A 14,408-nucleotide genomic window follows, 5' to 3' on the forward strand; every position below is an offset into this window, starting at 1 on the left:
GGTTGCTTCCTGTACGTATCTGGAAACGCTCTGGTCGGTTTCCTAGTCAATCATCGGAAACGGTGAAGCTCGACCTTTTATGCTTCATCTCTCTCAGATCCAAGACCTCGGTGGTCCCGCCCCGGATCTAACATGTACCCGCGGATTTCCGCGACAATGACCAAAATATCTAGATACATTCTTGACAAATGCAGTAAGGGTGGCCATTGGACAACTTAGGATATCATCTCACCAACTTGAGATTGAGAATGGTCGTACTAATGGAGTCCCTAGAGAGGAAAGCCTATGTAGGTTATGTCACATAGAGATAAAGGATGAGTATCACTTTACATGCAAGTGTCCAACTTATGCCGAGGTAAGGGCGAAATACTAAGACATACTAGGACCCTCTCCAAACTACTAGATACCCCAGATATAAAGAGACTAGGTAGGTATATCTTAGAGCTAAACCAACATAGGGAGGAAAAACTACAATATCTTAACCATAATCATTTTAATATTCATGAACATGTAACTAATACAATTTTTCAAGAACAAGGGGACACGATGAATGTGGACACACCTACACCACTCAGCCTCTCTCTTGAGGAAGCAGAAATGCAAAGAACAACCAAACGCCCTCGGATGTCGGGCTTCAAAGCAACTCGACATGGAGTAGAAACAATTTTAAGAAGATAAGGGAACATGAGCTACGCTGCCTAGCAGCTATAGTTGCGGTATCTTTTACATTGGGACCACGGGCCACCTCCACATCGAAACCCTTGGACCTCCCACTTCTTTTTGAGAGACTTGGATGGAAATGAAACTAGGCCTAGTATAAAGTCCCTTATAGAACATGTTTTTTTGCTAGAACTCTTTAGCTTACGTTCTATTTTATTTTTATTTATACTTTCGATGAATGGGTAAATACCCCATTTTTATTGTAAACCAATTGTCTCATGGGGCAATTTTGGTCTTAGAAGACATTAATATGTCTCTCTCTCAGAGGAAAGAAATTCTTCTTTTTCATTTTGATGACATAATCTTTATATGAATTCTCTCCCTCTCAAGAAGGAAATTCTTCTTTTTCATGTTGATAACATAATCTTTATATGAATTTCATGTAGGTCACACCATCGATCATCTCAATGCCGAAATGGTTTTTCCTAGGATTAAGTTTCTTCCAAAATTACCTTCCATTAAGAAAGTAGTGAGGTTCAAGTAAAAACTGTGATTATTCTTCTTTTGCGTAATGTGAACATGTATTCTAAAATGAATTAATTCAATGTTTTGATTGTACAAACATGTTCTCTCACTAATGTGTTATGAAACTTGTGTAACCTTCGTTATTTTTTATTATAATTATCCACAACTAGCAAAAGCCATTTGGTATGTGAATCACTTTAAATCTCGTAAGGCAAAAGGTTGAGCATTTACCATGGTAACATCAATAACATATCAACACATTTTGCTAAGGTCTATGAAATTGGCCTTTTTGTCTTAATCTAGATTCCAAACCACATGCATAAAATATGATCTTTAACCAACCCCCGTCATTTTTAGTTTCTAATGTAACATCTGAACCGCAGAATGAAGCGTCGACATGCAAATAAAAGCAAGCCAATAATTGTACATGAGTGAATCTGTGAGTATGTGTGGTTTATCAATTCCAAGAGGTGCAAATATTACAATTAAATACAAGTCCGGATAAAGCCATAATTTAGATGATGGATCATATATGCCATGTGCCCATAAACTCTTGTGTTACTCCCTCCTGGAGAACACCTTCGATTGCCCTCTTGAGTAATCGGGTCAAGGTATTGTGGGACGAAGGAGAGTAGGGGTCACGGCGTACTACTTAGACCGTGTTGGTTAGTTAGACTGTCCCACTCGGGGTAGGATCATGATCGGGGTTTAAGAAGGATAGGTTGTGGGATTGGCTACAACCAATCTGTATTCACATCCTTTACACAAACGGAACGTTATATAGATATATGTGAATAACGAAATAGAATGGCGACAGAACACGGAAGTTACCCACAAAGTATGTATATCTTCAATTTAAAGTTTAGCTTACAGGTATTTAGATACAAGTACCGAGTATGATCGGTAATCACTCACTCACTCTCTATTAGTCTATTCCTAACGTAGTTCTGTACATCTCTCTACACCCCCCCTGTGTTCGCTACTCCCCAATATATATAGCTTCCTTCTACTCGGCACTTTCCACCCGCTCCTTCCTTGATATTCGAGTCCCTTATTCGGCCGTTAGTGCTCGGTTTCTCTTTTATACGTTGCATACTTGTGATATGTGTAACACTAGGTAACACCTGGCACGCCCATGGGACACTACTTTGCACGTCGAACCCATTCGAAAAAGAATCGATAAAACTCGAAAAAATCCACAAAAATCAAATTTAGAATTGAAAATTTTATACATTATTCTTCTTCCAAAATGGGCAAGATGCTCGCCGACTGCTACGAGTCATTTGCTTTCTTAATGAATTCGGCCTAGAGTTCAGCTCGGTTATTTGGCTCCATAGTCATGGGTGCCCCTCTCTCATTTCCTCCTCCGTAGTGGTCTGTTGGGCTGATTCGTGAGGTGCAGCCTCCTGGTTGGCCGCGGGGGTCGTTTTTGCTAATCCTTGGTATACTTCCACCAGGGCCGTATTCAACTTGGGCAGCTCACTGAGCAAGTGGTTGCTCCTCCTCTGATGCCTTTCGGCCGATTTTTTGCTGGGCCCCCCCTTCATCGGATTCCAGTTCTCCGGCGATAGCCCTCTTGACCATCGCCTTATCCGCGTGTTCCTCGGCCATGCGTGTGTTGCGGCCGCTACTTGTAATTGAGTGAGGAAGTCGATGAGCTCAAAGGACATGTCGTACCACAAAATGGCCCCGAGTTCAAAAGCCTCGGCGAGGAGATCAGGAATGGCCAGCACTGTGTCCTTCGAGATTCCGGAGGCCTAGCCCTTCTGCAAATTCCCCAGTCAGAGACAAAGCCGTGTCTTGGACTACCGTCACCGTCTTGTCGGGTGCTACAACCATCTGCAATTCGTCCGATGTGGTGCGGATCCGCTCCTTGTCATCGCTGCGGTGTTGCAAACGACGGCGTTTCTTGGGCGGGCTTTGTCCTGCCGCCGAGCGCTGTTTGGTTTCTGTCGCCTCTCTAGGCCATTTCGCACTTTCTACAAAGGGTTTCTTCTTGATTCCTTCGGGGGATTACCGGGTCTCGTCCCGCAGCTCTCGACGAGAACTTTTTGAGGATTAGTCAGGGAGCTCCGCTACCGAATCCATCGGCCTTGGTTTGTGTTTTGCCCACGGATGGTGAAGTCCTCGTTGGCGACCACTACCAGCTTCTGTTCCTTAAATCGCATGTGTTGGTCGTGGGAAGGGGATCCTGGCATTCTTCCTGCCCAAATTGCAAGGCTTGTAAGAGCACCGGCAGATAATGGGCCAAGGTAGGGATTAACTTCTTCCCATCTTGTAAGGCAGAGAGAACAGCGCGGAGACTCTCACCAGTAATGGATCCCCAATCGAGTTGGCCACCTGTGTATGTTGTGATGATGATCCAAGCCTTCTTCTTCTTCGGCATCGCCTAGCTCGCGGGATGGACACTGCCGATTTCGCGGAGGAATTTTACCGAATCTCCGAACAACACGTTCAGACCGCCCTGTGTTCTGTAGGCCTTTGCCAAAGCTGAGTACTCCCCGAAATGTGCCTCGAGGACATGTTGGGGTGGGATCTCGATGTCGTGTGGACCGCCATGTTTGAGACCCGGCGCCGACCTAATCTGGTCGTTCGTGATGGTGTCAGCGTGGATACCCAGGCCGATCTCCTGTGCCTCTGGGTGGGGCAATGCGTCTGAGACTTTGAGGTACCCACCGAGGTCGTACCGTTTCAGCCAGGTGCGAAGCTCCATGGAAACTTCGAGAGGCGTAGTGATACCTGCAGTGTGTCGGGCGGAGAGGAGAGATGGGTGGCTTTTGTGTTGAGAGCGAGAGGGTGAGGAGCTTCGAGAGAAAGGTTGGGAGTTATGTGCTTCTGTGATTGCTTTTGTGCGCGAAATAACTCCTTGCCCGATAAGAACCGTTTTTCGTATGTGTTGCGGTTCCAGAGGCGTGGCTTTGTGCCCTAGATTCAAAATCTTGCCTATCATTACTAGGTATGAATGCCACGCGTCGGGAACGGTTTGTACTTCCTTTTCTTAATCTACGTGCATGCTCTTTAAATACCGACTTGGTGGTTTGTTTTTTTCAAACACAACTAATATACATTTAATATACACATTCGGGTATGCGGGTTGTTATTGTAATTGGGGCAAAGTGGACCCGTGAGCCACCGTGTCACCTACCTCCGGCTTGTTATTGTCGTGAAGATTTCCGACTACAGTGAGAAAACTGGATAGAATGGGCAAAGTCGTCGATGTGCAACATGTGCACATGTACATTAGGAAATGTATATAAAATAATAGGGGATATTTATCCCACATTGTGACGTCCTTCCCTCAGACTATAAAACGAGGGAGGGGTCTCTTGTGAAAGGGTTGCCCATTTTGAGTTAGGAGGGTATACCACTTATATCTAAGGTTTGGTAGTTTTCTCTTCTTCATATTTTCCTTAGGGTTTCTACTTTGGTCTTCTTCACCCTATTTCGTTTTAGGGTTTCATTTTAGGTCTTCTTCTTCTTCTCCTTCGTCTTGTGGGTTTGATGAATCCTTCTTCTTGAGTGGAGTTTTAGTAATCCGTTTTGGTTCTTCTTCTTGGTTGAGTTAGGGTTCACGTGTTTCGAGGCTTCGGGTGTTACCCACTTCCTTTCCTTAGTGCGAGAGTTGGGGTTTTCGTTTGGGGTTTCTACAACGGCGTCTCTTTGGCATTCCGGTGGCGGCACTTGGAGGCTCGGCTTCCTCTCCTCGATGGAGAGCGTTTGCGTGGTGGCCGGTTTGAGAAGGGAGGGCGAAGTGGCACATGAACACTCCACCCTCTTCGGGGTGTGACCAACGGTGGACGTCGCAGTCTCGGTGGCCCACTTGACTCGCCTTCGCCGGTTCCCATTCTTAACTTGCTGTATAGCCGTTTGTTTTGTAATAGCCACCGGATTTGTGACATGTAAGCATATTGTTGTAAAGCCTTTGTAATATATATATATATATATGTTTGTGTATATCCCTCTTCTATTGTAACATATTTGAGTTGAGTCCTTAATCGCGGCGAACCATCTTCTTGAACCCTACCTTCATCGGATCTGAAAACCAATCCGGAAGTCGATCCGGACTTATCCGACTAGAAGTCGATGTTGAGAAATTACACCATTTCATCTATCCATTTGTCTTCGGGATCCGGATTATGAGGAGCTACCGTGATGTCGAAAATATCGGCACCCGGAAGATCATCAGGAACGCCTTCGGTTGGTTCGCCTGATTCGAGGCGACTAAGGTAGTCGGCCACGACATGTTGTACCCTCGGTCGATGATGGATGTCGAACTCGAACTCTTATAGTAAAAGCATCCATCGAGCCAGTCTGGCCGGAAGGGATTGCTTCCTGATCAAGTAAAGGAGAGTCAAGTGGTCGACGTGAAAAGTAAATTTTCGGCCAAGAAGGTAATGTCGAAACTTAGTTATGTTGTATATCACCCTGGGAGCTTCTCTCTCGGTAGTCGAATAGTTCTTTTCCACAGCTGAGAGACGTCAATTGGCGTAATATGCTGGCCGATACCAATTAGGAGGCGTCATTTGCATGAGAGCGTTGCTGATAGCCACATCCGATGCATCGACAAACACGTGGAAGGGTTGTGTTTAATCGAGTGGTTGGACTACGAGTGCGTGAGACAACATGATTTTCAAGGCTGTACATGCCTCATTCTCTGTGGAAATCCATGGAAGGGCATTTCAGTGAACCACCACGTGCAAGGGAGTTGCGAAATTGGCCAAATGGTGGAGCATACAACTGTGCTTCCGAATTTGGCCTAAGAAACAGTTGAGGCCCTTCACGGTTGTTGGGGTCGGAGCACCCAAGATAGCATCTACCTTGTCGAGGTCCATTGCAATCCCTTCCCGACTCACGATATGCTTCATTAGGGCATCGCTAAAAACGTTGAATGCACACTTTGCCGGATTGAGGCTTAATCGAGTGGTCCAACATCGGTCGAGGCACAAGCGTAGCTGGTCGAGATGCTCTTGTTGACATCCATAAACAGCAAAATCATCCAAAAAAAACTTGCATGAAAGCCGGAATGTAATCGCCAAAAAATTTCGTGATGAATCCCAAGAAGGTGGCTAGAGCCGTTTTTAATTCAAACATCATCACAACCACTACGAAGACACCCCACTAGGTGACAAAGGCGGTTTTTTCTTGATCATCGGGGTGCATCCAAACTTGGTTATCCCCACTAAAGCCATCTAGGAAACTATACACCTGCTACCGTATCCAAGATGCCATCTGTGAAGGGTAAGGGAAACACATCGGTGACAGTTTCGACATTCAATTTCTGATAGTCGACGCAGACTCGTATCTTGTCGTTTTTCTTCGGAACGACGACTATTGAGCTTAGCCATGTGGCTTGCTTGATGGACCGAATGAAATCAACTCATAGTAGTTTGTTGATTTCTTCTTTGACCTTTGCCGCATAATTAGGCTTCATTCGGTAGCGTCGTTGTTGCACAGGTCTAGCATCCGACTGTATTTAGGAAATCATAACTTTGGGTCTAGTGTTTCGACCGGTTCTTTTGGCTTGTTCTCTCGATCGGCTGGTTCGTTCGATTGACTCAGTCGAGTAGTGGCTTCTACCGATTCATCGATGGTGAGTCCCATCAATTTTCGCTAAATGTCTTCAGTGAAGACTTGTCCGATCATTTCGTTCAAATTCAGCTTTGGACAGATGTTGGCGAATGTCGTGCAAAATACCTCCCAACTCGTTGGCAAGCTCGAAAGGAGGGCAAGAGCTTTAACTTCTTCTTCGAAGTTAATCCCTTAGTAGAAGAGTTCAAACAACACACCGATGAAGGTGTTGATGTGGGACGTGGTCGGATCATCTCTCTCATCTTCAAATTGAACAACCATCGGATCAATATGAGCTTCAACGAAGACTTTTTCTCGTATACGACCTGTAACTTCTCCCTTATTGAGAATGGCGTCCTCTCCTTTGCCATGTTGAAATAGACGTTCTCGGCTAGGTGCATCCGGATTGTCGATCATGTGATTTCTTCCATCGATACTCTTCAACAGACATCGATGTTGGTTTGTCACTTTGGCGGATCGCTTCAACCTGTCTTCGAATTATGAGCACATCTTGCATCATTTCTTTCCATTGGGCAGAGTTCTTCCCGTCGAACTTCTGTATTTCCACATTTGTTTCGTACTGTGTTGCCATTTTTTGGAAAGTAGATGTTGTTGGCCTTGTCTTTTCTCTTAGCCGGATAATTTCTCTTCTCAGTCTTTGTTGTTCGCTATTGCCGGATAATGTGGGTCACTCTGATACCACTTATTGTACATATGTGGGAATGTTAGTGCAACGGATGAATATGTTGAGGACCTGTCTATTAGTGTCAAGCAAATAACACAGATAAACTAGAGAAGAAGATAGTAGGTAAGAATCAAGATACATAATTGAAGCTCTAATGGAAACTATATTTCTCTTTTGTAAAACTCTCTCACTCTCCCTACAATGTTACAGTTGGGCTTATATATGCAAAAGCCCTAACATGACATCATGTTCACGCTAGGATACAAAGTGGAAGGAGTCGGCATGCCAACAGTATTTAGGCTAGATTTACCAAACATTAAGTTGTATCCATCCTCTATTCCATCTTAAGAGACTGTGTCTATTAGATGAAGAAAATGTTATGAATGATATGGTGGAAATGCAAAATCCTTTAGATGAAGAAAATCTTATAAATGATGTGGTTGATTCAAGGTCGGGGGTTATCCTTGATGTCCACTAGAAGAAATTTAGGAATGGTGCTTTTGGTCCATTTTTGGTGTCTTCAAAAGAAGGTTGTTTATCTAATGCTACTTGGGAATCTAACGTTTGTTCAATGTTAGTAGACCATAGAAGTGAATATTAGTGAAGAGGACATACTAAATGGTGTTGTGGAATTGTAGATTTCTTTTGTAGTTGACTGAACTTTGGGCGATATCCAACGAGTTCTTTATGCAGTGCTACTTGCGAATTTTGTCAACTTTTGTGCCTTGGAAAGGTTGGTCTTTCTTTGGAGTTACTTGGGAATATGAGAGCAAGTTGTGAAAGGCATTTCCAAACTTAATCATCAAGGATGACAACAAATCCTTTTAAGGGAGGATGGTATGTAATCATTAAAAGTGTCAAGGGGGGCATTCTAAGATGTTCATAGGGTAAATCCTTATGTTATGTGGGCAAGAGGATGGACATGTAATCTAAATCCTTATGCATGGGGGCTAGTATATAGAGGCATGCCCTTTGACTTCTACTATATAAATGCATGCAGTGTGATTGGGAGGATAAGCTTTAGTGCACTACACTATACCAATGTTATCCATCATCTTATTCATCGCACCTCTCTTTATTGAGATAAAGAAGAGTCGAGAAGGTTGTAGCATAGATGATATAATATGTGACTACTAATTGAATGTGGACAAGTTAAACTTATACACATATGCTGAGTTGAGCAAGAATATTCAACGTCTAGCTACTTTGATTCAGCAACATACCATAAGAAGACCAATAATCATAACCAAGATCTAATTCATATGTTTCTTAAAAATAGGTTGATTTCCATACAATTCGTTGAAGCTACTTCCTATCTCAAGGGGAAAGCTTGCAAATATTTGTCCTTCAAAGATCTGTTACTCACCATTCTTGATGAGTCTATTCTTATATTGTTTAAATTGTATCATAGCATTCCAATTTAATATGAACTGCATTAATACGCGTTAGAACAGTCTAGTGTGGGCCAATTGAATAAAGACTAACTTTACAAATGTTCATGGAAGGGTTCCTTATGTATAAATCCAAGACCCATAGGGTCTTTTTCTTTGTCCAATGGCTGTATATATACCCTGAGAATATATTTAGGCTGGAACTTGTGTTTATGATTCTTACAACGCAAAGCTCGTATTATTATTCATGCTAGAGCCATTTCCATGGATATCAAAACTTTTGTTAGGTATATGACGAGAATCATCTGAGCTCGTACCCAATGAATCCCCACTTAGTTGAGCCATGGTTTGATCAACTTTCTTCTTCTTCTTCTCATCTGATTTTGGCCGAGTGCTTGGCTCATCTACATATGACGCAAAAGATCTAATGAGTCCCACCCCTCTCGATGACCATGAATCAACCGGAGAAGAATCAGTATGAGAACCCTCACGACAAAACCGTAGTAGTAACGTAAGCATGTAGATGGTAAGGCTACCAAATGATGTTGCACCAGTTATCAAAAAGAGACCCCAAAAGCTATCTAAGTTTAGTTGGTTCGATTCAACTTGGTTGGTTTCAGCATTACATGGGCTAGTACCTAGCCATAGATCATGGATCCTCTGTAATTCTCCATTTTCAGCCATTGTAAGGATAGCTGTCGACATGTCGACAGCCAACACCGAGTCCTTCGGGAAGGCCTGTTAAATTTTACAAAAGTTTATGCTCAAAGAAACAAATAAAAAACAATTCTCAATCATAAACATGTTGCAAAGGTAGGGTAGGGCAAGAATTATTTCTGGGATATAGAAACCTCCTCAAATCTCTACACTCTAAACTCTATATTGCAACCCCGAAATATGTAGCTCCCAAATTTTCAGTCATAGTCTTGCTCGAGAATATGTCGTAATCATAGCGACAAGAAAACATATGATATCTAAAGAGTTTAGAAACATGTGAAGTGTGTAAACAATAGTAGAATTTGAAGTTTTTCCCAAAAACAATAATTGTGTCCACATTTGCATCTTTTTGTTTTCGGTTTTTTACACTGTAGGGTTCTAAATTCTTAGGCTAATAAAAGAAACAACAGTTGGGCCACATGGGGATGATACCTAGTCTCAATCGTTCTCCATTGGTGAGGATTTGTGTGCATCCTTCTATGTTGCCAACTCCAAGACTCAAGTGTAATAAAAACACACAAATCAAGTTGTTGGGCGAAGTGTCTCTAATACACCTCCAAGTTTGCAAAATACCAAAATACCCCTAGGTTTCCAAATTTTAATTGATCAAATACCCCGCTATAGCACACAAAAAATTCTATGAGCAAAGGGATATATTCTCGTAAAACATTTTGAAAACTTGGATCTATTCTAGTAATATGGAAAACATTTGGCAGTATTTTTCAGTAACATTTACTAACACAAACAGTAAAAAGAAAAGGTTACTTACAAAACCCCATCCACCTTTAGAGAACTCTTGGCCAGCTATGGTGAATCCACAATGGGTGCCCAGAAAGATTTGTACATAGGGAAGTTCATCAACCACAGCAGCAACACCTCCTTTATCTGGACCCAACCTAAGAGCATTTGCATAATCAGCCATCGTTGGCAAAGGTTTCAGCCTTTCCTTCTGTATATTGATGCTAATCAGGTAATCCTGTGCAAATGATCCGGTTTGATAACCCACAGGAACGTTGCTCGTTTGTAAGCTACTAATGCCTTGAATCGTCGGACTCAGTTGTTGCACGGTGAGAATCGACGTTAAGTTTGCAGTGTAACTTGACGTGATGATAAGCACGACAAAAAGCCATACAAGCAGGACACATCTTCCCAATGTACTCTTTGTTTTCTCATCTATCATAAAAAAGCATACTCCTAGTTTAGAAAAAAAAATGTTGAAATCATCGGAGAACCAAAACGTTATGTAAGAACCCATTTTGTTGAAGGGTTTTGAAAGTGCTTACTTTGGGAGAAAAACAGTGTCGAGAAAGTAAACCTGCACTTGAAAAGTCGGAAATTAGGTCCACTATTGCAATCGCTTAACAAAAGTAGTTAAATCTAAAGATAAAAAATATGTGCATTCACAAAACATAAATTTTATTATTTCTCGGGCCTTGATATAGATATAGATATAGATATATTTGTGCATGTGTGTGGAACGTGCATGTCAATCATGAAAACTCCAAGGTATGTAACTGTATCTAATGTCAACAATGCAGAAACAAAAGAAGGAATCATACATGTTACCATTCAGCAACTTTATGGATGTGTTCCAAATGTATTTAGCGATTAGTACATGAAAGTTCTCTACATCACTAGAAATTTAAAACAAAGAAATAGATCTCTATGTTCATGGTGAAAACATTCAAGGATTGGTTGCATAAGAGTCTTAACCATTTTTTTCCAGAAACTTGCTTTTCTTTTCGGAGGTCAGAACTTTGCATTGCTTTTATGTCCTTCTTCTAATATTACCAGAAGACTATTCTGCAGTACAAAATATGCGACTATGTGGGTATTCTAGTATTTATACAGTGACCTGCCGATTCACACACTACCCACTCAATGCCAACCACCATTTATGAGCAACTGACCACCACCATTCAGGGCAACAACAACAAAACATAGGCATAGTCTGGGTTCATTTCCTTTTTGATGTGGTAGGAGAGGGTGTGTGTGTTCATGTGTTGTAGACAGCATAGACCTATTGTCAGAAATTTACTCACCATAGGACGGTTACGGCTTGTTTTTTCGGACGGCCTCGGAAATCTCGATTCTTCTTGTGTTCGAGCATCCAGATAACCATCCCAGTCAAAATAAAGAATGCAAGAGTTGTCAACCACATGCTTGTTGTGAAAGGCCTAAGAAACGCCCATGCATTGGCAGACTGCGAATCTCTTGCCAGTACAACTACTACAAGTCCAGACTCTGTGTAGGGTTGTGAGAAGTCAACCATACCCATGCGTTTCGTTGTGATTGTAACATCACCCACTACTGCATCAAACACCTGCAAAATATTGCAAAGAAGGATTTGATTTGTTTTGAAATAATGCATTGCCAGTGCCTAAATCCAAGGAAATGAACCAAATTCAAATATTATTAGAGTGCTATATATATACAAACACACACACTTGAGGATCCAAGTGTCATATATACCGAGGATATGTAGACATGCACAGATCATGTCATATATGATTAAAGCTAGAAGGTCCATCACATTGATGTCATAAAACGTTTTCTCATTGCTGTGTTAGGTGTATAGTTTTACTTTTTCTCCTAATTCAAATAAAATTTGATAAATGCATAGTTTTATCAAAAAGAATTTGAAAACAAATTATATGCTACCTACATTACCTTCTCTGCTAGAGCCTCAACCATATCATCATAAACTGGTGTTGTCTTGTCCCCATAGAAAACAAATTCATATGGAACAAAGTAAGGGAGGTATTTGAGAGCATTCTGGAAAACATCGATACAATAACCATTGAAGCCACTTGAGTTTCCACTCTTGCTCACAATCTGTTTGAATCCTGCTTTCTTTGGGACTGCTATTTGTAGCTGCCTTCCATTCTTGGGAAGAACCCATCCCCGAGGTTTTTCAGTGATGCTACCAGGCCATACAATCTGCATTGAAGAATTACGAAATTTTGTTGGGGATAAGAGCATATTGACATCTTCGCTACTATTTGTTCCTGGGGGAGAGAGAGATAGTTGTGTTTCATTTGTCCAATACCCTACCACGTTCAAGTTCTTTCCAACAATGTTTACGATTTCAAATGCTGATCGGATAAGGTCACCCTTTGAGCTTAATCGAACATCTCCAGAAGTGCCTACAAAATCTGTTTGCAATATATAGTCTCGGAGTAATGATCCGTCCTTAAGAACATTTAGCTGAGCTAGATCTGACCCATCTCCAATACCTTCTTGTGAAATCACTGAATCATTGAACGTGAAGTTCCTGCCTTCCTTAAGATAGTTCTTGAGTGCATAGGCAATAACCCACACTGAATCATATGCATAAAGACCATAAATATGTGGATTAAGGGTAGATTGCAACGCCTCATTTTTCCACTTGGAAAGGAAAGCTTGAAACTGGTGCGAATGTGATGCATAATACGCACGTGTTCCTATAACACCTTGCAATGCTCCAAAGTTAAGATCTTCAAGGTTTGAAGAGTTCAATGTTCCGATAGTCGAATCTGAGACAATCCAAACATAACCAGCACTCATCATACCCAAGTATTTCGCCTCTGAGAAGAGTGAAAATGCAAGATATTGTGGCATATGAACAACAAAGATTCTTGTTTGGGTGGATGCGAGGTTGGATAAGATGGTCCCAATCATCGTATTGTTGCTGGAAGGCAAAAGGGCAGCTTTTTGAATGATGTGGGACCCAAAATTCTCCAAAGCATCACCTAATGAAGTGATGGCATTTGTTCCGAAATCATCATCAGTATATATAGCTATAACTTGTCGCCATCCATAGTACGCAATGAAAGATGCGATGGCCTCCATTTGTAGTGCATCACTATGTGCAATGCGGAAAAAATAGGGATATTGGAACTCTGATAGAGCGGGATCCGTTGCAGCAAATGAGACAATAGGAACTTTTGTTGCACCACCCATAAATGCCACAAAGTGAGAGACTGATGAAGATTGTGGTCCTATTATGGCCACTACCTTCTGTTTAAGGAGTTCCAGCGCTGCCAACAAAAACAATATTCAAAAAGGAGATGACAAAACAAATTTAAGAATCATATACGAAATAACTCCAATCCCCAAATTTCATGTATACCACAAACACCCAACAATGGATTCATCACATAGCACCCTCAGAGTTTACATCCTTTTATATAGCAACCCATAAAATGACCATCTGATTCAGAAACCTCAAAAATTTATCGATGATCAATGATGCAGCTTTACCCATATAAACGTAGCATCAGAATCCATTGTTTTAGAATGATAAGCAATGATGAACACTTTTATAATCAGCCTTACTCATGTAAAAACCTAATCATTGTTTTCTAACAGCATATAGATGACTATTACTACAACTTAAATTCATGTGAGACCCTAAGGATTCATTGTTTTAATGACAACACATAGACTACCACTGATGCAATCTTTTCATAAATAAATAAAAAAAGAAAACCTAGAAATTCATTGTTTTATAGCACCTCATAGATGAACATGCATGCAGCCCTATTATATAAAATCTTTTATAATGAATGTATTCTATTGAGAATAACACATAGATGACTAATACTGCAGCCTTATGTAGCACCATCTAAAACTTAATTAAGGCTTTAAAAAAACATATAAAACCCTAAGAAGTCATAGATTACCCTATGAATTCATTCGTTTATAAAAACCAATATATGATTATTGATGTGTAATATCATCTAAGACCTCGTATAAACCCTCAGAATACATATGAGAGTAATAAACCCCTTTGAATTCATATAAAAACCCTCCAAAAGTTCTTATAAAACCGTTCACAACAAACCTTCAGATTTCATGATTTGACAACAATGCATAGATCT

At 41.2% G+C, this 14,408-nt stretch overlaps 1 protein-coding gene across 1 annotated transcript in view; it reads right to left on the reverse strand.

Annotated features, from left to right (window-relative positions):
• Nucleotides 1-8,877: 8,877 nt before the first annotated feature.
• The window catches only part of LOC147855687 (glutamate receptor 3.3-like), a 6,415-nt gene continuing 884 nt past the window's right edge, over nt 8,878-14,408 (reverse strand). The window contains exons 2-6 of the mRNA XM_087330764.1: nt 12,217-13,565; nt 11,589-11,869; nt 10,830-10,861; nt 10,316-10,719; nt 8,878-9,567 (exon numbers count right to left, since the gene is read on the reverse strand). Of these exons, the coding sequence (XP_087186890.1) occupies nt 9,049-9,567; nt 10,316-10,719; nt 10,830-10,861; nt 11,589-11,869; nt 12,217-13,565 (2,585 nt within the window). The 3' untranslated portion in view covers nt 8,878-9,048. The remainder of the gene's footprint in view (nt 9,568-10,315; nt 10,720-10,829; nt 10,862-11,588; nt 11,870-12,216; nt 13,566-14,408) is intronic.

This window comes from Azolla caroliniana, unplaced genomic scaffold (genome assembly GCF_043228905.1).
Source record: "Azolla caroliniana isolate FFs.n. ecotype wild unplaced genomic scaffold, voAzoCaro1.0.p SCAF_14, whole genome shotgun sequence".
Classification (NCBI taxonomy): Eukaryota; Viridiplantae; Streptophyta; class Polypodiopsida; order Salviniales; family Salviniaceae; genus Azolla; species Azolla caroliniana.